We start from the raw sequence: 23,007 nt of genomic DNA on the forward strand, positions 1-23,007 counted from the left end.
CCCCCAATCAAAAGTTGAAATTGTGCCTATGCATGCGGACTCTAAACACCTAGCTGAATTTATAATTAGTTTTTAGTTAAATTTTTGCGTGAACCGTGGAAGTGGTTCAGCTGTCAGGATATTTTTTATTTGCGGTAATAAAAACTTACATGGAACCTTGTATTAGTTTCTCAAGATTTTCCACTCACAAACAAAAATGTTATCATTTATAGAATAAAAAACAAACTAAAACAAAGTTGGAAAAATATCATGTTTATTAATGCGTGGTAAAAATCCTATTATTTTATAAGACTATTACCCGTGTAGGTAGTTGTGGACACATTATGTACAAAAATGGCCGTATATCATTTGCGCATCATCTGTTTTCCTGTGCCAAAATATCGTACATCGTTTGCGCATCATCTGTTTACCTGCACCAAATTATCGTACATCATATGCGCATCAAAATTCTAAACAATAGAAGGGTATAAAAATAATCGTACACACATATAATTAGATAATGAATAATTTAATATGCCTAGGCACAACTTTTTGTTCAATAAGCATTTAAAGTTCAAATGTTGACCAAATTTATAAAAAGCTCAACAATTTGCAAATCATTTTGTAGTTAAAAATTTAATATTCAGTTGAATTAGGTACATTACATGGCCATAGTTATAGTAAAAAATATACATAATATAACATATAGGTAGTTTAAGTAAAAATTAATTCAACTAAATTTTGTTCAGTTCAATTAGGAATATTACAGTCATAGTTATAATTATAATACAAATATACATATAGTTTGAGAAAAGCTAAACGCTTTTGGGTATACTGTATACACCTTTTTTTTCATTTCTATTGTTAAATAATATTGATACGACCTTTTAAACGATCGATGCGCAAACGATGTATAACCCATAAGTCAAACGATGCGCAACTGTCTTACAAAAAAGGTCAAAAATAACAATAGTGATGCGCAAACGACAACCGGTGACAAAAATGTGCCCTAGCACAATGGGCACCTGATTGCGACCCAAAGTAACCTTTTCACCTATCCTGATTGCGGCCTGTACATATTAATTATGAGGTAGGAAATACTATTTTTTGTGGTTATTAAAATAAATAAATATCCCAATTGCATCCGATACATATTTTGGTATAAATATTTAAAAAAAGTTTATACAAATTCAAATTAAAAACAAGGAAATATGTAATTTGGAGATAGTGAAAATAATAAATTATAAGTAAAAATGTACCTATGACACTATAATACATTTTTTTTTACTCAACTATATATTGTTAATTTGTTCCATAAAAAATGATTAGGTGTCCTATTATGGGTTATTATTGTTATATAACAATTTTGTTGAGTTATATCTTTATGAGTATTTTAATATAATTGCTATATTTATTTATAATTTTATATTTATTTTATTTCATATTTTTTTTTATTGTTGACCTTTTCTGCTTTTTATGAATTAGACAATTTATATGACGTATATTATACTATTCTTGATGCATTTTAATGAAAATATATTACCTATGTTTATAATACTTTGTTTTATTATTTTACCAAAAATATTATATAACTATTTTATTAATAAATTATGTATACGTTATTTTGTGAACCTATTTGTGTTTTTACGCAATCAGGATACCTACTTATATTTGGAACAACCTGAATTTGGGCCGCAATCGGGCATCTCTGCACCCGTTATTTAACACTTGTTAACCGATGTAACTATAGTAATATTATGGTACTCGATATGACGACATTTTATAATCATGTGTACAAAATGTTTTTTTATTTGTACGAAATTTTACAAAAAAAAATACTTAATACTGTCAAGGTTTGGTACTAACATTTGAAAGTGGCAGTGCTATTTACATATATTTTAAGATATTAAACCACTCCTTTAAGGTAATTTTACTAACTTAATTACTTAATTATATTATGTCCATTAATAATAATAATAATAATAATAAGAATAATAACGGAAATTAATTTCAATAAAATTTCATTTTTACAGCGATAGTAAGTATAACAATAAATTGTGTCTATTATTATATTAGTTCAGAAAAACTATACAATTTAAAGTAGGTAGAATTCGTCCGAGCGATAACGACAGTGCTGTCTACCGGTGTCGTTTAGAATTTTTCAACAATAAAGTGGGAAGATCCTTCCGCTGTTTACGTTCGCTTTCGCTACTAGAGTGCTGTTGAATTATCTTTAAATATTAATGTAGAGACTGGTATGTTAATGGCCTGAAAATGGTACATGTTACTGTTAGTGGTATATACTCTTTATTATTATACTTAAAATAATAACCCATAAAAGTATAAAACTGTCTAAGTCAATAAAATTACTTGACGATTTTATAATCAAAAATTACAATTTTATTTATAAACATGTGCGATTTTGATTCAAATTTAGAAATATTAAAAATAACGAAGTTGTGGTTTTTTTGTTCGATTTGTAGAAAATAATACGATAATGGCAAATAATTAACTCGTCATTTTTCTCTCAATTGCTAAAAAAAATGTACTAAAACTTAAAAAATGCCCGTAAAAATCACAAAAATTAACTAAAGACGAAAATAATGATGCTAAATAAAAATTAGTTGTACCTATATACTCAAATGTTAGATATTGAAACACATTTTAAACTAGGAAAGCAACGTCTATGACGTTCCAAAACCATTAGCAGAAGTCATCATCATCTGAGCCCTAGATATTATTAAGGCAAGGCCACTCCTAAGGTGGTGGCAATAATGTGGCTGTGCGCCCGTATCCCTCCTCGCTATTTACGTTGTACACGGATCACAGATTAAAATTATTTACTATTTACAAAATACTTTTTTTAAGTAAGATATAATTTTTTTTTAAAACTTTAGTCGTAATACTTACAGAATTAGTAAAATGTATTAATGTAATCTAATAATTGTATTATCATTTTTTTATTTACAATAAGCCCATGAGTGATATAGTATACGGATTACATGTAAAATGTAAATGACCGATAAAAAGAAGATACCCGGCGAAGATCAGAAATAATTCAAATTTAAATAACCTCCTCCCTCTCCGTGAAATATTGCTACGGGTGGACTTGTATCGAGGTAGATGTAATTCTATATATGTATAACAATAATAGGATTGATTATATAATTTATCCATCATGGATAATATGGTATTATATAGGTATATATATATAAATATTATGATATAATTATGATTTAAAATTATTCTTAATGACATAGAAGCCTGGTAAATAAAGTCACCCATAAGAGCCACGCTGAATATAGGTACCTATATTATGATTTCAGTACAAATAAATTAAAATCAGCTAGGTAGGTATTTGAAATAACCACCAAATATTAACATTTGTAGAAAAGATATTATTGTAATATTCAAAATGTCGTGGCCCTTTTTTGAACTTTTTATAGACGATTGCAATCTTAGACTTTTATTAGTTTTTTCTTTTTAGATACAAAGTTGGTGCAGTTACAGATTAAAGGATATCCGTTGTCTAACACATTTTTTTTTTTTGGTCAATAAGCTTAAAAATGTAATACAAAGTTCCTCATAAGTTGATCTTACTGTCTACTGATTTCTAAAAGTATCAAAAATACCTACATACCATGCACATTTTAGATTTTTAGCGGACCAGTGAAAGTATTGATTTTACAATGATATGTGTGTGCGTCCATGTTTTATAGTAGAAAAATAACTTTGAAATTCAACTACCTAATGTAGGTATTATAAGTTATAATACGTCTTAATATTGGTTATTATGTATCATTGTATTAATTAATATTAATGATATTATGAATCTTAATAATAACGAGTCATAAATTATAATATGTGTGAATATTTATTGTTTTAAAAATTTTTAATTCAATCATTCATAGAACATGATGTATATGGCTTTACGATAATCTTTTTTTTGATTCCATTCAAAAAATCTACAAGGAACTGTGTGTTGAATTTTAAAACCTTACGTTTGAATATTAAACATTTTATAAAGTTTATATGCAAAATAATTTGCTCTGCTCAGAATTTAAAATATAGTAATATTAATGATGACACTAGGTATAAAAAAACTGAATGTTTAGTGTTCTAGACACAATTTTTTTTATTCAGAATAGATATTTCTACAATAGTTATAAAGTATCCAAACAATTATAATAATAATTGTAATATAGGTATATCTTAATTTAAAATAATTTTATTCGACTGTTATTCTGTTTGTTGGATTATAAAAGGTTATCATTTTTGTACTCGTCAATATCGTTAACAAGCACAATATTTTAATATTCTATTTGAATTTGGAATTATCTTGTACTTGACACTTGTATACATATTCCATAGAACATAATATTATTTATTCTAATTATATGTTCAATTCTGAGATTCTCCCTTTACTTGTCTATTGAGGTCTCATCGCATTCTCTTTAACCATCAAATTTTCATCAGATTTCCATTGTTTCTACTTTCATGATTTTTTTTTTATTTTAAATTGTAAGTATAATAATATGTTATTGTTACCTATGAAAAATAAAATTGTTAATTTAATTAGGCATTTGCCAGTAACGTTACTAAATGGGTAAATAAAAAAATAAACAGATAGGAATGTAAATTCATAGAAAAAAATGTTAATTCGTCATTGACGTATATTTTTAAATACGTATTTAATGTAATATTGTGTAGGAAGAGGTATAAATATATTGTAAATTCATAAGATATAAGGCAGTGCTGTACAGTGGTGGTTATGGGGATGGATCCACCCCCCCCCCCCCCCCCATGACCTACTTTTTTTTAATATTCTGTATCTCAAGAAAATCGGAAATGTATTTTAATCTGACCAATGATGGGTATTTCTGTAATATAAAAAAAAAACACGCTGTAGTTGTAGGTACTTGACGGTTACAGTTGGCATACAGTTGGCTGTTCAAACGACAAGTAATGTCAATAACTGCAATAGTAATTTATTCTGACTATGAGAAAATAAACATGAGATATTCTAAATATGTATACTATTTATTATGTACAATCAATACATAGCTGGTAATCAATTATGCCATTATGGAGGTACCTATCGACATATTTATTTTTAAATTGTATAACAAGGTGTACCAGAAAGAGCTGACAAATTAAATAACTTTTGTTCTAATCGATATTTAAACATTTTTTTATATGCATAATTTTTAGACGCTTGCAAAATAATTAAAGTAAAACAGTTTTTATTTTGTTGATATTAAAAATAAAATATTGTTATTAAATTTTTTTTGAAAAATTAAAAATAGCCGAATTGGAAAACTAATTTTTGGATACATTTTGATGGAAAAAACGTTTAGGTATTTAGGTAAGTCAAGTAGTTTATTTATTACAATAATTTCTTAAAATATTAATATTTTTCTGGAGTAAATAAATTTGAAACGCAATTTATTTTTCCAAAATATTTTATTTTTGGGAATTTACTGACATAGGTAATAGTATATAATATTTTCTTAAATTATTAATTATTCATTAAATTATTATAATTTTTGTCATACGTTTAACTATAATATAAATTTTTTATTTTTATTTGGAAGGTCTGTCTGTTACAACTTGTAATTTGTATATAATATTTACCAAGCGATAATAGTTCGCATCTCTAGAATAAGATTGCCACAACTTACAACTACTTTCAAATAGCAAGATTGAATAATGCAAGAACACTTTCATTATAATTTTTCGTTTTGCCACCAAAAATATGTGTTTGTATTGTATTATTGAATTATTTTAGATACTTTTTAAACCATCAGAGCCATACTTAATATGGCAGTATATTAAGTTATTTGATTTATCCCATTAATCGCTGGTGTCAAAATTCAAGACTGCCTTATTTCGATTTGTGGCGTTCTTGCGTTAAATAAAAACTAATTTCCGTGTGATTTGTTGTGTGGAAAACAGCAATATTTATTGCTTTGGCGGTTATACATTTCATAATTTGTAATATTGCAGTCGTTATATGAGAAACGTCAGTCTTGTAATTTCAATTGGACATTGTTTTACTGCCACGTGTACAATTATGACAGTCTTATATAAAAAAATTAAAAGAGCCATGAATGTAACTTTTTGGGTTTAAGAGAGTGTTTCACAATATTTAGATAATAAAGTCATAATGTAAAATATGTTTATAAGTAGATATTTAAATTTTTAGTTTCAAATGCATAGGTAATGAATTCTTTAAAAAATCTTAGTTTAAGCTACTTAAAATCGCTTTTTATCAAAGCTATACATTTTGAGTTGTGACAGTCTTGTTTTAAGCGTAGGTACCTACGAGCTATACTGTGTATAGCGTATACTTACATAACAATATAATATATGCATATGGTATACGCCTATAATATTCGGATGAGTACCGGTTTTTAGCATATATAGATTCACATTTTGATTAAGAAATAGGACGTGGCACAGCAAGACTTGATTTTAATAACTGGAAGGTTAATACATTTTGATTTTATTTCAACCATATAGTTAAAGCAATGCCTTCTTTTACAATAGAAAACACGAAAGCCTATGGCAAATAGACACGAAATTAAGATTAATTGAGCGAAAAATATAAGACAATCGTTTTTTAAACTTTAATTTATAATATTAGTACGAACTTTAAAAATGTAAGCTACTGAAAACCATATCCAAGAGAACAAAATATTTTATTTTCTAAATCTTGAAACACTGACTTGACTTGTTCTTTCATTTTTGAATGTCAACTCCAATAGAGATTATTTTATAATAATATTAACACAACATTCATGACCGACACTATCATCTACTATTTAGTCACCAATAACAAATGTTTAAAATTTAAAAAATTTTTTTTTATCACAATAATTTATATATTCGTACACATAACCTTTACTTATTCTGTAGTTTAATTGTTTTGTTCTGTTATAATATAATATTATAATATAGTTTAATGTTGTAGTTTTAAATACGAAAACGTCACCATATTAAATTAATTATAAGTATGCAGTATTTATGAACTAAATATTATAAGTTATACATTTTTATGATATATTTGAAACTAAATAAAAAAAGAGAAAACCGATTATAATACTGAAGTATAAGAAGTGTCAATATATCATTAAAGCATTAATATGTGCATTCCACAAGAGAACAAGTATCCAAATAAAACACTACTGCAAATCACTAGTTCAAATTATACGCTGTTCTACAGAATATTTCAGGTAAGTATCTACTTATTTTAATTAGTCTTCGTGTTTATTTTAATCATTTCGGTTTTATACATTTTAGTTTATTGGATTATTACTAATATGTTCCGTATACTATTGGATTATTAATTATCGGGGCGGATTTAGTTTAACTAAAGCGAAATTAATACCAAACTGGCATCCAATATTCATGACAATTGTTTTAATTTATTTATTTGCAAATGGTAAGTTTTATATTAATTAAAATATTATCAATTAAATTTAAAAAAAAAAATTAATTTATATTAATTAATTACACAGCGTTGAAGATGCAGTTGCATAGAAATCATCAACACAATATTATGTCTATGATTATATTCATTAAGAGGACGCCTCATACGCATATGTCGTCTTTGTCTCACAAGTGTGCAACATAGCAAATTGTACGCTCAGAAAAACACGCGTAGCTCCGATAGTTTAAAAATTAGAGTGAATTGACCTCTTATAAAATTACTCATAACTCGCTTTAAAATTAAAACATAATAAAAAGCTCAAGAGATTGCCTAGACAATAATCTTACCTTTAAAGTTTATTAGAGCTCAATTCACTCTATTTTTTAACCTAACGGAGCTATACGTGTTTTACTGAGCGTATACAATTTACTATGTTAAGCACTCGTAAGACGGAGACAACATATGCGGGTGAGGCGTCTACTTAAAGCATTATTCTTTACGATTTGTTTTTGATCCAAAGTGTTGAATCATTATAATTTATAACATTTAATTAGGTATTATTATTAATTAACCTTAAACCTTAAATATTTTTAGAAGTGGTATAAATGAATAATAGTTTCGATAAAGAAATCCTACTTAATAATCTTGTATTTTTTTAAAAATGTATTGTTAACATTTGGTAATTCGTCATGACTAAGCTTAGGTGTATCGTGGGTAAAATTACATTTTATCGTTTTTACATCAGTTGATAGTATTAAATTATAGTTATGTAACTACATAGGCAGATAATTAGATTTTACAATATTTATTGTTTTTACTTCAAATAGCATTAAATAGTTAGGAAACCACATAGTTAGATCATTAGATTTTTAAATTAACAGATTACAATGCTAAAATAATAGGCACAAAGATTTTAAAATTTTTTTTACAATAACATATAGTTTTTATTTATTTGTACAACAATAAGTAAGGCAGGCTAATATTTACAAAGGTCGGTGGGACGATCACGTTGGAGTGTGTGTCTGTTAAGACGGTCATTCAGCCTGTAATATTGATGACCAATGTATTGCTTTGCATAGTTGATGACTGAAGAAGCTTAAAATAGTTATCTTATGTGTGGTGTTTAATTGTTGGTATTTCGAAATCTGTGAGCACAGACCATATGCCCTCAAAAACTCGAACTTTATTTTTGCCTATGGAGCTGAGATCATTTCAAACAAATCGGGGAGCATTTGAAATCACACGTAGGAATTTTGGACTTTGAACTTGCATTTTGTTTATGTGAGGTACAGCACATTTTCCTTAGACAGGGACTGTCTATACTTATTGGCTATCATATAGTAGTAGCAATAGTCGAATAATTTGATTTTATATTAATAAACATTTTGTCTAATAAGTTTGAGCTTATTAGTCATTGAGTTAAACAAAAAAAAAAACAAAACCGATTTTTTCAAAAACTAATTTTGCGTAAATATCTAGATTTTCTTAAATTTTTTTTTTGTTTTCCCGAATATTTTGATAATATATACTAGATATGTTCAATGTTGACCTCTCAAACAATGTTAAAAAGATCTAATTTGGTATCATAAACCACCCTCAAAATAGAAAATCCAAGCATATTTTCTATTACTTACTGTGTCGTCTACAGATACGAAAAAATCCACTCATATAATATATCATTTTAAAATCAATACATTCAGCACTCCACTTAAAATTGATAAAATCACGCCGTAATTACTTAGGCTCAATTTTTATAGTTAACATTTTATTATTTTATTTATACCTTATTTTACTACAATACTATAACAGTATTTTTAATGTTATTTTAGCTATTCTTCACTATCGTTCATTTCGGGATACAAAACGAAATTTGAAATACCAACATGCAATTTTTTTCGGTTGCATAATAATCATCTTAACAATTGCTGGCATAGCTACTCTGGGTTCAAAGCGATTTAGACCTTTATTTACTAATCCTGCGATTCCTAATTTATATTCTTTACACAGTTGGTTAGGAATTATTACTATGGCAATGCTTCTACTTCAGGTCAGTTCACTTAATAAACAATAATATAATAATATGTAATGTGCATAATCCATAAATAATATTACTATAATTTGTTCATGCGTAAATTGTTGAATTTTGTATACATTTTTAGTTTGCAAGTGGATTCTGGATTTATTTATATCCCACAGTAGCTGCCCAATATAGAGAAATTATGATGCCTTATCACGTGTTCTTCGGTGTTTCGAGCTTTGTATTAGCAATTGCATCTGGTGGATTAGGATTCTGTGAAAAAATGATTTTTTCATTGTATATAATATTATATCATGAGCGGTAATATGATTTAATAAATATTAATACTGTGTATTTATTTTACAGGTATAGAGAATACGAACAATTTCCAGGAGAAGGTATAATTGGTAACTGTATAGGTTTATTATGTATTTTTTACGGTGTTTTAGTGGTTTATATGGTCACTAAACCAGAATTCAAGAGATGCCCTGCACCAGAATATCAGCCATTAATCTAGTATTAGAAATTTAGAAATGTTATGAAGTTTCACTAAATTGTTGGTTTTTGTATTATGTGTATTATTATATGTGTATAATCTAAAGCTAAACTTCTAAAAAAATAATGATTAATGAAGTGTTATATTTTTCCTTAATACATTTCAAACATGTATTTACGACCAGTGTTGTACTTTTATAGATAAATAAAAAATAACGTATACGAAGTGTTTAAATGGAAGTACATATATATATATATATATTGATAAAGATAAATTAATTTTTATGGACATTTAACTTAACTAATTATGTATTCATTATTGTAAAGTATAGCGTCTTTGGAAGTATAGAAAAATCCGTATAACAAAATAAATACAATTTGCTCGGAAACATGACAGGGCACAAAGTATTTTTTAAGACACCTAATTAAAAAATATATTGTTAATTATTATTGATATCAATTGAAAGTGTATGTGAGCACTACAGCAATTTTTTCAAAACATGCTATAATATAAAAAATTATGCCATAAAATAACTTTTACGAACAACAGGTTTATTACTAACTTACGTCATTGGATGTAATTTCGTCATTGCAATACAACATTTTTCTAAAATTTTTCTATTGTTAACATATTTTAAGTTTTTACTTTTATGAATAACAATGAACATTTTTAATTTTATATTCTGAAGCAAAAATTGTTTTGTGCTGTTTGGTGTACATAATATGTGGAAATTCGAACGTGTTGCTTATTAGGTGGTTATTATTAAGTCCGTTTTAAACGAGTAAAAAAAAATATTCAAAACTCATATATATATGTATATATATAAAAAATATCACATCCTTAATACACTGGTTTTTCTGTAATAATACCATAATGATAACTGATAACAATAGCCACGCAGGTCAATCTGTATATCCGATCTGACCTTTCGCGTCGGCCTCGTCACTTCGATGCGTCAAAACAATTTCGGTCATCCTGTAAACACGCGTACATAACTATAATAATAATAATTTCTAGTGGCAGAACGAAGGTTCAAATAAGTAATATAATAGTAATTCATTTATATTCATTGTAAATACCATTGTTAGTGCACTAGCATGACGTTTAGGTTCCTACCTAGGATTCGATTGAAAAACGATATAAACCTATAATACCGTAACAGACAACTTATTTTTTCCGCGCAGTCGACGCCGATATGATTAATATTATATTATTATGGTACTTGACATTATAAAATATCGTACTGTTTAGGTCAAGTTTGTCACGTTTCACACGCGATTAGAGTGTCAAGTTCAAAGTTGAATTGTACACGTATTTAATATTATATTATCATTCCTTCAACGTGCGATAAATACCAGCAATTATCGAAATGAACGCTTCGACGACGACTACCATTTTGATCTCGACAATCGTTTTGATTTTGTGCGCGAAGACAGCTCGTTGTTGTGTAAGTGATTTTTTTTTTATATATTTTAATGTTCCGATCACTATATTATAGGAGAAAGTATAGGTACCACCGAGAGAAACGAAACGTAACTCTCGGGCAGTGGCGGATTTAACAGTCGTTTAGTCAGCCCACCAAAACTTAATTTTGTTAATTTTGTTTATATATTTATTACAAAAAAATAAATACAGTTTATATTGCAAACTGCAATATCATCAATAATTGTTAGGTAAAGTTAATAAAAACAAATATTTCGTAAGTATGTTACCGATACATTTTGTAGGAGGCCCCACCTATGGATTTACTGATTTTATTTGAACACTTAAATCAGCCACTGCTATCAGGTAAAACATGTCAACTTGCATAATATTATATTATTAAACGGACGAATATTACGGTCATATAATGGCGAACCTCACGAAGGACGTGGTTTTTCACGTTTTCACGTGGACGTTAGACATTTTATCAATATAAATTTGTTTTCTCCTAAATCATTATGCGGGATTCTTTATTGAAATAAAAACCTATCATCGATTCTTTTTATTTTTTATTGTATACTAGCGATTAGACGCGGATAATTATTCCGTGATGCTTTTTCAATAAAATAATATTCAATTAACATATTATAAATAAGTTTTTGGGCAGGCTAGACATTTTTTTTTATTGAACGATTTTCGTAACACTTAAAACATTTATTATTGTTAACATATTATGGTAAACCTCCCTTCAAAATCATATTTATGATTCATTAATTTTTCTTGTAGAGGAAAAATATTAAGTACCATGTTAAGTTTCTTCATCCTAGGACTGGTTATTACATGCACCCACACATATCTTACTGATGTTCATCGTACATTTATTTATCTGTCTGTCATCACCTTTCGGGACAGTAAAAATCCTTTGATTTTATTTGTGAGTACTGCATAATACTTTTATTACGAGCTCAGTATTGTTTTTCTGATTTAACCTTTAAACTATAAAATATTATTAGATATTTTTAATGAATATCAGAATATCAATTATATTACCTTGAAGATTAAATTTTTTTTCTAATAAAATGTCTAGGTAAGATAAATATAAAATAAAAATCCAGAAAAGTGACGTACGATGGCACCGGTCGCATCAGATCGCTTAGGCGCAGGGTAAGAATACCGAGTAGCGTCATTATAAATTATAATATTCGTTTCGGGTTTACCGGAATGTTTTATTCGGGTTTTGGTTAATTCGGGTTTTTTGAATTCAAAATCATTCGGGTTATATATGGGTTTTGGGTGTTTGATTTTTCAAGAGTTTTAAGGGGCATTAGGGCTCCGGTTAATTCGGGTGCAAGGCCCTTATTTAAACACTATTAGCAAATCGAATCAAGCCGTGTATAAGTATATGGTTGTACTGTAATATGTGTAGAACTGAGATCGAATATTAGAGTAAAGTGAGATGAAATTCTAAAGAGAATAGCTGCGGGGAGGTCGGGAATGTCAAGTGAACCGTTGAAGATCAAAGATTATCAAATCAACATAAGTACGCTTCTTTGTGACGAGCAGCTAATGTGGGGTTGTTTATAATCTATCGTATGAATGGGTGCAAATGTTTAATAATGTAGAACGTGTTGACAGTTTACTGTTTAGGGTAAGAATTAAATGCATAGAAATTTAAAAATTTGTTTTGGACGCGTCCAAGGCGTAATAATTCATCTTTAGTTGTGTATGGGTACCTCACTATACCCCACTGTAGGTATTTACTATTTAAGCAACGATCGAACAAGGCTAAAAAATAAAGAGCTATTATTATTATAACAATAGTTACAAACGATCATGCGTTCGGGAACCGATTGTTTTTCTTTAGATTATGCTTTTATAACCATTCGTACAAATCGCAGGGGTGCTAGGGTTCTTAATAATATATTATGGTGTCACTGCAAAATTGAACACAGACACATGGCTGCGATCAGCGTGGATAAGCGCAATGGAAATGGAACGAGTTGTAAGACAAACTTCTCCATTTCTATACTTACATTATATTATATATTTATATGTAGGTACTTTATTTGATATTTATGTGATAGGCAATCGTTTACTCGTTTACTGTATATACCGCTTTACAGTATCAGTGTTCAGTTGTCTGTTGACAAAATAAATAATTTAAGTCAATATTTTAAACGCAGTGCATCCGTCTGTACATGGACATTTATCGACACCTCAAAGCGAGATGAGAAATTAAAACAAATAAAAACGCATGTCACATTGGTTTATTTCTGGTCATGAGTCAACACTAAAAAGTATAGAGAATAGAGATTGAGAATTAAACAAATTAAAAATAATATATCTGACCAGTGATAAATTGGGTTACATTTGAATGTAGATCGGTTTACCTTTTTTTTATTTAATTACATTTGTAATATGTTAACTATTAAATACATATTGTAAATATATATTTTGTTCTATAACTAATAGTTATTTTTATTTATATTTGGACATTTTTTTCGTGAATCGTTTTGCTCCTTTTAATTATGGTGCGACAGTTTTTATGTGTATTTTGCCTATACGTGTATTTTAAGGCGCACTTTTATTTTTACACTTAGCACGACCTTGTCGGGTCGTTGGATATACATTATTATGCGCAACTATTAAATATTATCATCGAAATTATTAATTATATTTGTTTTGTATTTTAAGATTGATATATAGTATATAGTATGTAGTCACGAAAGTTTTAGCTGTTAGGTATGAAAATTAGGTTTTTTGTATTTCATATATTTTCTAAACAAATGTAATAATTTTAATTGTGTCCAAATCGTTCTCATAGTACTCAAATTTTGTACTTATAGGTATAGAATTTATAATATTTCAGAAGTTTATGAAAAAGTTTTGGAGGAGCAAAATAAAATTAAAGTATATACAAACAAAAACTACACGGATCAAAAATTGTTTGTCTGATTATAAATATATATATAACTATACATTTCGCAGTTATTGTGATTTGTGACGATGTAAATGTGCAAATGCGAGGGGAATAGTCCACGCTCGAATACGAATATTCAGTGGGCTAACGATTAAGAGACATCGAAATGTGATTTACTATGGATGTTATCGTTTCGACTTCCCATAATCGATATCCCTCAACGTGGCGTTTGGCATCTCTATAGAACCTCGCATATTGGTATATGCGCTTCAGAACAGAACATCGCATATCGCAGTGTGACATCTATAGAATATCTATGTTCCAATATATTGCGCACAGGGGGTCCACGCTCGAATACGAATATTCAGTGGCCGACGATCAATATTTGTTTAATAATACTATTTATTTTTACCCGTGAGATAATGTTTATATCTTGTGGTTTGTGTAGGGTGGTTACGAGTTAGAAGTCGATTACATTAGAAACTGCGGCTCGGACAACATTGTCGAACTGTCCGATAAATTTTCCGTCGACATGAAACCTAATTGCGAAATATATGTCAACGGATGCTATACCGCGCACGCCAACATCACTAGCGCCATGGTAAATATATTTTTTTTTTTTTACGAGAAAAATTTGTTTTAATTCGTTTTATTTTTTTTAAAAATTTGATAACTGTAGTCACTTACAGTTAAGTTACACAATTTAAAATAGTATTTAATAATAATATACGGCGTGTTTTTAACGATAAAGGTAACACAAAATATTTCGAACACATGACGCTGAATTTCATTTGGTTTTTTTTACTGTATACAGGTCTTAAAATCAAACCTTTTTTTGAAAAATTTACAAAGAATTTTTGAGTTGAACTCTCCCTTGTAGAGTCCAAATTTGAATTACTTTATGTATTTTAAGCAACTTTGACCTATAAAGTTTTGATCTATACATATTGTACCTACATAAATGTTTTTGTGAAAATTCACAAAAATCAATAAAATAGCAAAAAATACCAGATTATATTATGGTCAGGTTTAATAATTAACAATCAATAAGGTGGTTCACCATCCATATTATAATGTACTCACTCCCATTTAAATAATGCATTTATTCAAATTTAGATTTTTGTAATTTTTTTGTATATTTAAGATCTTAAACATGATGTTTTAAAATAAATAGATTTTATTACTGATCCAAACTTATTTTTTATCAATAACCAAGAACCGTCCCATTTTTTCTAGATCAATGCAAAACTCGATGCATCAGATGAATCGAAAATCCAATTAGTGGTTTCCGTCTTTCCTAGTTATTAAGCTTTTATGAATATAACACACAATTATATAAAAACATGATATTATATTGATTTGAAGAAATAGTATAATGTGATCGTACTTATTCGTTTGAAATTTTGATTTCTTGAGGTTTTTGTAATTTTTAAGTAGGTACATCACATTATATTTATAAAGATCATAACTAGGTACTTAGATTCTAATATCAATTAAATAGTACATATTTTACACGGCTATTACACGTGCACACGTTTTCCTGCGAAATGTAATCGTAATGCCATATAATATAGGTACCGGCGTTGAAATGTTACCACGCTTATGGGTATAATAATAATAATAATATGAAGCACGTCATGCGATATGTGTATATTATTATTATTTTGTGACATGTGTACCGTTCGTATACGCAATAATTCAAATCGTATATATGCGTATCGGAAAAAAAAAAATTGAATTATGAAGGTTTTTAAAGCCAACATCAGGATTCGATTTCGTTTTGATAAAATACGAATATAAACATATATTACGCCTTTGTGCACAATTTAATCGTTACGCACCGATCGCCGCGAGTATAGGTAGGTATATATAATATTTCCTGTACCTGTCTATAATCACGTATCGGTAACCAACTGCGTGGGCGTGTGTGTGTGTATTTTTTTTGTCGGAATTTATTCTATTCGAATAGTATTATATACTTCACGTCACACGGTATAATAATATGTAATATTTTATGGTTCACGAGGGTTTGACAGTTCGCGAATTCGTCAAATCTTCGTGAATCACTCGAGTAGTCGAGTCTCCCGGCGGAGAAGTAAATAATGACGTATATATTATGTAAATACATAGAGGTAGGTAATAATAATAGTTGAATCGGTGCGGAAAAAGAAACACATAACTATAGTGATATATAGGTACGATGGACCACCCGGCAAACAGGAATTGTGCAATGAGCACGGCCGAAAAATAAAAGCCATTTTCTATGACCATCTAGGTCTTCAAGTTTTGAGCTGATCCATTTCTAGTTGTTCAAATCAGCTCTGATTTAAAAAAGTCCTCGACTGTGTACAATAATAATATTGTAATCTGTAATGGCATTATTGATTTGGGTTATCGCGAGAGAGTGGACCATGTCGTTCTGGTCTAGCAATAATTGAAATAGATATAATTTACTGGACGGAAAAATCACGTTAACATAGTTGTTGCAATTTTATTTTATTAAGCTGCAACAACTGTTTCACTCATATTAAAACATAGTACTTATATAAATATACATTTGAATTTATTTTTAATATAATATTACACAGTGCTGTAATAATATATCAACTTTCAATTATTGTCTAGATACAGACACATTTTCTTTAGAAACTAGAAAGTATCAGTATCATAAGAGTATCTAAATATGAATTTGACAAAACCAATTATTTTCTTCTTAAACATTTATAAGTGGACGCTATCCATGCATTTGTTGTCTCCGTCTTACATACGTATGACATAACAAATTTTCGTTTACTAGTTTCAAAAGTGTGCTGTTAGTTTTGATATAGAGTGATTTGACCTATTATAAATTTTTTATATAACAACATTATCTGTGCTTAAGCGTTGGCTTTTTATTCGATATTTTAATTTTCAAGCGGGATATGAGCATTTTTAATTTTGATATTTCACATACCCATATTTTGCTTGAAAATGAAAATTTCGAAAAATTCGCAACGTTTAAGCACAGATAATGTTCTTACCCAAAAATTTTATAATATGTCAATTCACTCTAGTATCAAAACTAATAGCAGTACAGCACACTATTGAAGCTTGTGAACGAGTATTTTATAGTCATATAATTAAAGTAAAACTAATAATACATTATTTAAAATACAATCATTTTTATAATTTGTACAATAATTGTAAATGTATAAATGTATAATATGGAGTAAAAGTATTGAGTATATACACTATACAGGTACACTCTGTATATCTGAGGAATTCACATACCTAGTAATAATTGTATCTTAAAAAGTATTTATGATCAGAGATACTCATTAATTATGATACACAATATTTTCTGTCACTTATTTTTCTAATATTGGTGAAATGTTATTGGACTAAGCCACTTTTAAGACTTATACTCTAACATTGTTATGACATAGAATGACAACTGTGTAATTTTATTTTATAAATGTATTCCCACAATATTAATTGTCCGTACATATTGGTAACCACGGGCCATGAAAAATTAGCAGCGGGCCACGTGATTAACACGGCTGATATAGCACTCCATATAGTTGCGCCTATGGGGTCCGGTGTCGTATATCATTATATATTATACTGTCGTGCATAGTACTCTATAATTGCACCTATATGGTGTCCGGTGTCATATTATACTATATACACTTGAGCGTATTAAGTACCCATATATATTTTAATAGAGTTATACGATTTTCAGGTCGAATTCACCGGCCAAAAGGACTTGGTAAAGCTGTCGGGCAAAAGGGACGGTTGCAAAGTGCTCGACGACGTGAAATCGTCGAGTGAAATTCAAATGGCTTTGGAAATACTCGGATTGCCGAAGAGCTGTCCCGTTAACAAGGTCTGTCGGTCACATTGTTTTAATTGACATTGTGTCGCGCGATTCGTGACGCGGGTCAGGATAATAATATGTTTATGATTATTTATATTCCCGCACCGTTATATTGGCGTCACGCCGTCTGCAGCACCGTAGATCGTACGAGGTGTATAAATTGTTATCGTTTTGCAGGGGAAAGCGTGCTTGGGAATTAAACCGATTAACGTGAGCAAGTATAAATCACTAATGAACGTATTTGCCGGCCATCTCAAGGGGAAATCAGTAACGACCACTAACGCGGGCAAGTTCTGTATAGAGTTTTCGGCAAAATTGGTTAACGTGCTCATAAAAGCCATCGGTCACGGTGTGATTGGTTGAAATCTATAAACCTCACTATTTACCTATATCGCATAATATTATAATGTATAATTGACGCCGTGTCTCGTTTACATATATCATCATATCTAATCACTAATCAACTATATAATAAATTAAAACATATTATATTTTGTATCTACGTTATATAATACAAGTATACAACACGCACTGTCGGGAGATTGTTTTAACAACATAAACACTCATCAGTCATCACCATCACGGTCGAATCCTGGCACGACGAAGAAGAACAACCATTACGATCAAGTTTTGCGGTTTTCAAAAATGTCCATGGCTACATATTATTATAACAACACAGTGTTATTGAAAAACGTGTAATTTCTTACAAATTTTTTTTTAAAGCGAATCTTTAGGTTTTCTGTAAGAACGAATCTTTTAACGGGTAAATATTTCGAGGATATATAGTTTTTTTTAAAAAAATTTAAATAAGATTTAATATAAGATTATATTATAACAGGATAGTAATACAGTGAAAATATGTACTCAGCTATACTAAATCTAAAATGATTCTTAATAAAAAATATATTTGTTGAATATTTGGTATTTGTACATCATTGATTGTAGAAAAATATCGTGCTTAATAAAATTATATAATTTATATTCTAAAGTAAAAAAAATGTCATCACCATTAAAAAAAAATTAGATAGTTTTTAAAAAGAGTTAAAAACGTAGGTAAAACTTAATAAATAAAAACATGAAGAATCGACTGAGGTGAGTTTTTGAAATTATCACCTTGTGTATATAAAATATAGGCAAAACTTGTAGGATTTGCACAAAATTTGATTCAATGCCGTTAAAATTAATGTCTTATCAACTGAAGCTTTTAGATAATATGCCAAATTGTGTACCGTTGGTGCCGTTTTTCAACATTTTTTTTTTTATTAATGCTATACAGGCCTTTTGCTTCAACCAAACTTCTCCATACATTTCACAATTTCGGTCCATTGCATCATCCAATCGATTTGACTCGTCGGTATCTGAAATATCTTTCTTTACTCTGTGTAACTATCGCTGGCGTGGTCTTGGCCTTGGTCGCTTTTTTGTTCCCACACAGCATTTTAATATTTCCTAACTATGGTATGAATATTTTCAGAAAAACAATATAGTTGTCAAAATATTTGAAAAAATTGCGTAAATAATAAGGAAATATTTTATTTTCTTAAATATTTTAGAAACATTTAAAAAATATTAAGTCAATTTTTTTGTACAATATTTTATTATTTTATGAGAATAAAATATTTATACAATATATTAGTCAAATATTCATTATTTAAGCACTCCAAAATATTCACAAAATATTATCATTTTCCAAATGCTGTGTGGGTTGGGGTTTCAGATCAGAACATTTACTACTTTATTACTACTACAAATTTGGCGATTAATATTTTAGATTCTGAGTGGAACGATGAATGTATTGATTTTACAATGATGTGTGTTTTTTTATTTTTGTGTCTGTCATCACCTTTTAGGACAGTAAAAGTGCTTGGATTTTCTTCAACAGTACTTTTTCTGATAGGAAAGTGAATCTAGTTGGTACTTTGGGGGGTCAAAAGTAAAATTTTTCAAAAAGTTTTCAAAAGCGCCGTGAAAAACAAAAGAAAAATTAAGGAAAAACGGGAATTTTTACGCAAAATCTGTTTTCGAGAAAATTGATTTTGGTTTTTGGTGTAACTTTAAAACGAATGACTGTAGATACATGAAATTTTCACTGGTTGTTTATATTTCCATTTTCTATACATGATACATTTTTCAAAATATTTTGATTTGTTTTGAGCTGTTTACGGACAATTTCAGTTTCCAATTTAATTATTTTTTTTTTCTATGAATGTTAATAAAACTTTATTTGTTGAGTAAAAATACTTGAAAATTTAATACAAGGCTCCTACTATATTGTTACAATGACATTTGAGAAATCCTTAGTCACAGTTTTTTTTATTAGCATTTAAAGTTCAAAAATTGACAAAATATGGAAAAATCACGAAAATTACCTAATTATTTTGAGTTTATAATTCGTAAAAATGTTTCTTATTAGAACTAAGATTTTAATACAAGATTCCTTATAGGATAATCTACCATTATCAAAAAAAAAAAATGTCTATAAGAAACTCAAATTAAATTTTTATGAGCGTTTGAAATTCATATTTTTACAACATTTGATATTCACTCGATTTATTACGTAACGATTTTCTTCTTTTGTTGTAATTAAAAAACCAATGACTGTAGAAACTTGAAAATTTCATTGAATGTTTATATTAGCATTTTTATATATACGATAAAATTTTGAAAATAATTTGACTCTTTTTGAGCTGTTTACGGACATTGTAAGTTTTCAATTTTTTTAGTTTTTTTTTCTATAAATATCTATAAAGTTTTATTTGTTGGGTAAAAAAGCGTGAAAATGTAATGCAAGGCTCCTGATATATTGTTAAAATAGTAGTTGAAAAATATTAAAAATACATAGGCACAAAAATATAATTCATCATTTTTACTTCCAAATATTTCCAAGCTACCTTTTATTATATAAGTGTATACTGTATACTTATAGTGGTACTAACTTGAGATGGGTCAAACTGTTTGAAATTCGAAACATCGAACAGAACTTAGGTGTTCATTGTTTGGTTCAAAAGTTACGAAATTCTAACCTTGTTTTAAAAAAACCGAACCCAAAAGAACTTGAATGAAAATTTGAAATTCAATAATTAATCCAAAAAAAAAAAAATTAACAAATTCCGAAAAACGATTGGAACAAGTCATACGTTTCAAACAAAAAATGTTTATTATTATATGTTAATATTATATTTTCCCGTTAAGCGTTTATATAATAAGGATAATAATCCTTAAAAATAGTTTGTAATAAACATAATATAGACCCAATAACATTGGATCAAGTATTACCTAATTATTATGCTTGCACCATTTTTACAAGTTATAATTGTTGATAGATTAATACCATTTAAAAAAATGTTTAAATTTCCATTGCTCTCATATCTTCCAAACACACGATTAGTTATTAATTATCATTAATTACCTACCATTGCCTACATACTTAGTACACGTTAAAGTAAAATAACTAAAAACTACTCGTTTGAATTTTGATTTTGTTACGACAAAGTTATCCACTGAATAATCTACATTCAATAGTATAGAAAATAGGGGTTCCCATTTGAAGTAAAATGAAAAAATCTCAAGGATTTGAAAATATAATCTTTAAGTGTATTTAAAAATACCGAAAATCAGATCACATACTAGACTGCATTATTAAAGAAAAAAGAAGAAGAGTAAGCTTTGTGAACCATCCTGTAAAATATTGTACCTATATTATGTATGATAATATATTATTTACAATAAGCCGTAAGGTCAATCTTTGCATTTTTGATATCCGAACATTTTTCAAGAGCATTAAATATAAAAGTTTTTTAGTGTTTCACCAATATTCATTGTCTTACCTACAACTATTATTAATTATTATACATACATAACATAAACACAAACATGACATGTATTATGAATTTATGAGTATACAATATTGTTGTGGACGCCGCGCCGGTTCGATCCCGGCCACAGGCGGAATTTTGCTTCGGACGGTTACGGTGTCCGGAGAGAGAGGCGCCATCCCCCATCCGGGCATGGCAGATACCTATGGATGCCCACTTGAAAATTTTGCCAAACACAAAAACGTGTTCTTCCAACCGTTACAAATTTTGGAATTGTGGTTACAAATTCGTACAAATTGTATAACAATTACTGATGTGGTTTTTGAGTTGAAATTCAAACTTGCGGGTGCCAGCGTCACGCACCTCCCTACCGTACCAAAAAAAACCTACAATACCATCCTACAGCTAATCGTTTCAGTTGCCGGGCTTAAAACTAACAAAAAAATAAATAAATATTGTTGTTATAATATATATTTTGCAATAATACGTATTGATCTACAGCAGGGGATAAAACTAAATAAATAAATTTATATTATATTTATTCGTTTGAGGATATTAATTAAAGTACGTATAGGTATCTAAAATAAATTAAAAAATTGTAAATTATAATATTGAGTTTATTTTTAATAATTGTTGGTTTGTAATTCAATAACGTACACATCACTTAAATGTGCCAAGTGGCGGTCGTAGTGTGGAGATGAGATACCATCACTCCAATTATTTTTGGTATAATTTCTCATCCCTTTTAGATTTAGTAAATTAATTGTTTTCATAATTTGTAACTTTTTCGGACGATGTTGATCAATTTCTTTATGAAAGTATTTTTTAATTTTAACATTCGATGCATGGAGTTTTAAAGTTTTTGTATGATTATTATAAAATCGAAAAAATAATTTAAATAATAACTTTCAAAACAGATAATATTATGTAGTTATAATTCAATTTTACGACTTCTATTGGAAATTGTTATCATTTGATACTTTGATTTAAACTCGTCTATTGACCCCACAAAAAAATATTTATAGGTTAATTAACATTATCTATGATAAATCGGCAGTTTTAGAGTAATC

The 23,007-nt window shown here is 28.4% G+C and overlaps 3 protein-coding genes across 4 annotated transcripts in view; all 3 read left to right on the forward strand.

The window, feature by feature from the left end:
* LOC100160247 overlaps window positions 1-23,007 on the forward strand; it is a 79,615-nt gene that overhangs the window by 16,695 nt on the left and 39,913 nt on the right. The gene's annotated exons all lie outside the window — the stretch shown is intronic.
* On the forward strand, window positions 5,327-10,158 carry LOC100169288 (cytochrome b561-like). Of its 2 annotated transcripts, XM_029486141.1 has the most exons (6): window positions 5,327-5,344; window positions 7,066-7,214; window positions 7,282-7,423; window positions 9,241-9,458; window positions 9,571-9,725; window positions 9,795-10,101. In XM_029486141.1, exons 2-6 carry the CDS (start codon window positions 7,125-7,127, stop codon window positions 9,943-9,945), a joined length of 756 nt encoding a protein of 251 aa, XP_029342001.1. In that variant the 5' UTR covers window positions 5,327-5,344; window positions 7,066-7,124; the 3' UTR covers window positions 9,946-10,101.
* LOC100163035 lies at window positions 10,987-19,033 on the forward strand. Its single transcript, XM_001946601.5, has 4 exons — window positions 10,987-11,371; window positions 14,715-14,867; window positions 17,988-18,131; window positions 18,300-19,033. Exons 1-4 carry the CDS (start codon window positions 11,294-11,296, stop codon window positions 18,483-18,485), a joined length of 561 nt encoding a protein of 186 aa, XP_001946636.2. The 5' UTR covers window positions 10,987-11,293; the 3' UTR covers window positions 18,486-19,033.

This window comes from Acyrthosiphon pisum, chromosome A1 (assembly GCF_005508785.2).
Source record: "Acyrthosiphon pisum isolate AL4f chromosome A1, pea_aphid_22Mar2018_4r6ur, whole genome shotgun sequence".
NCBI lineage: Eukaryota > Metazoa > Arthropoda > Insecta > Hemiptera > Aphididae > Acyrthosiphon > Acyrthosiphon pisum.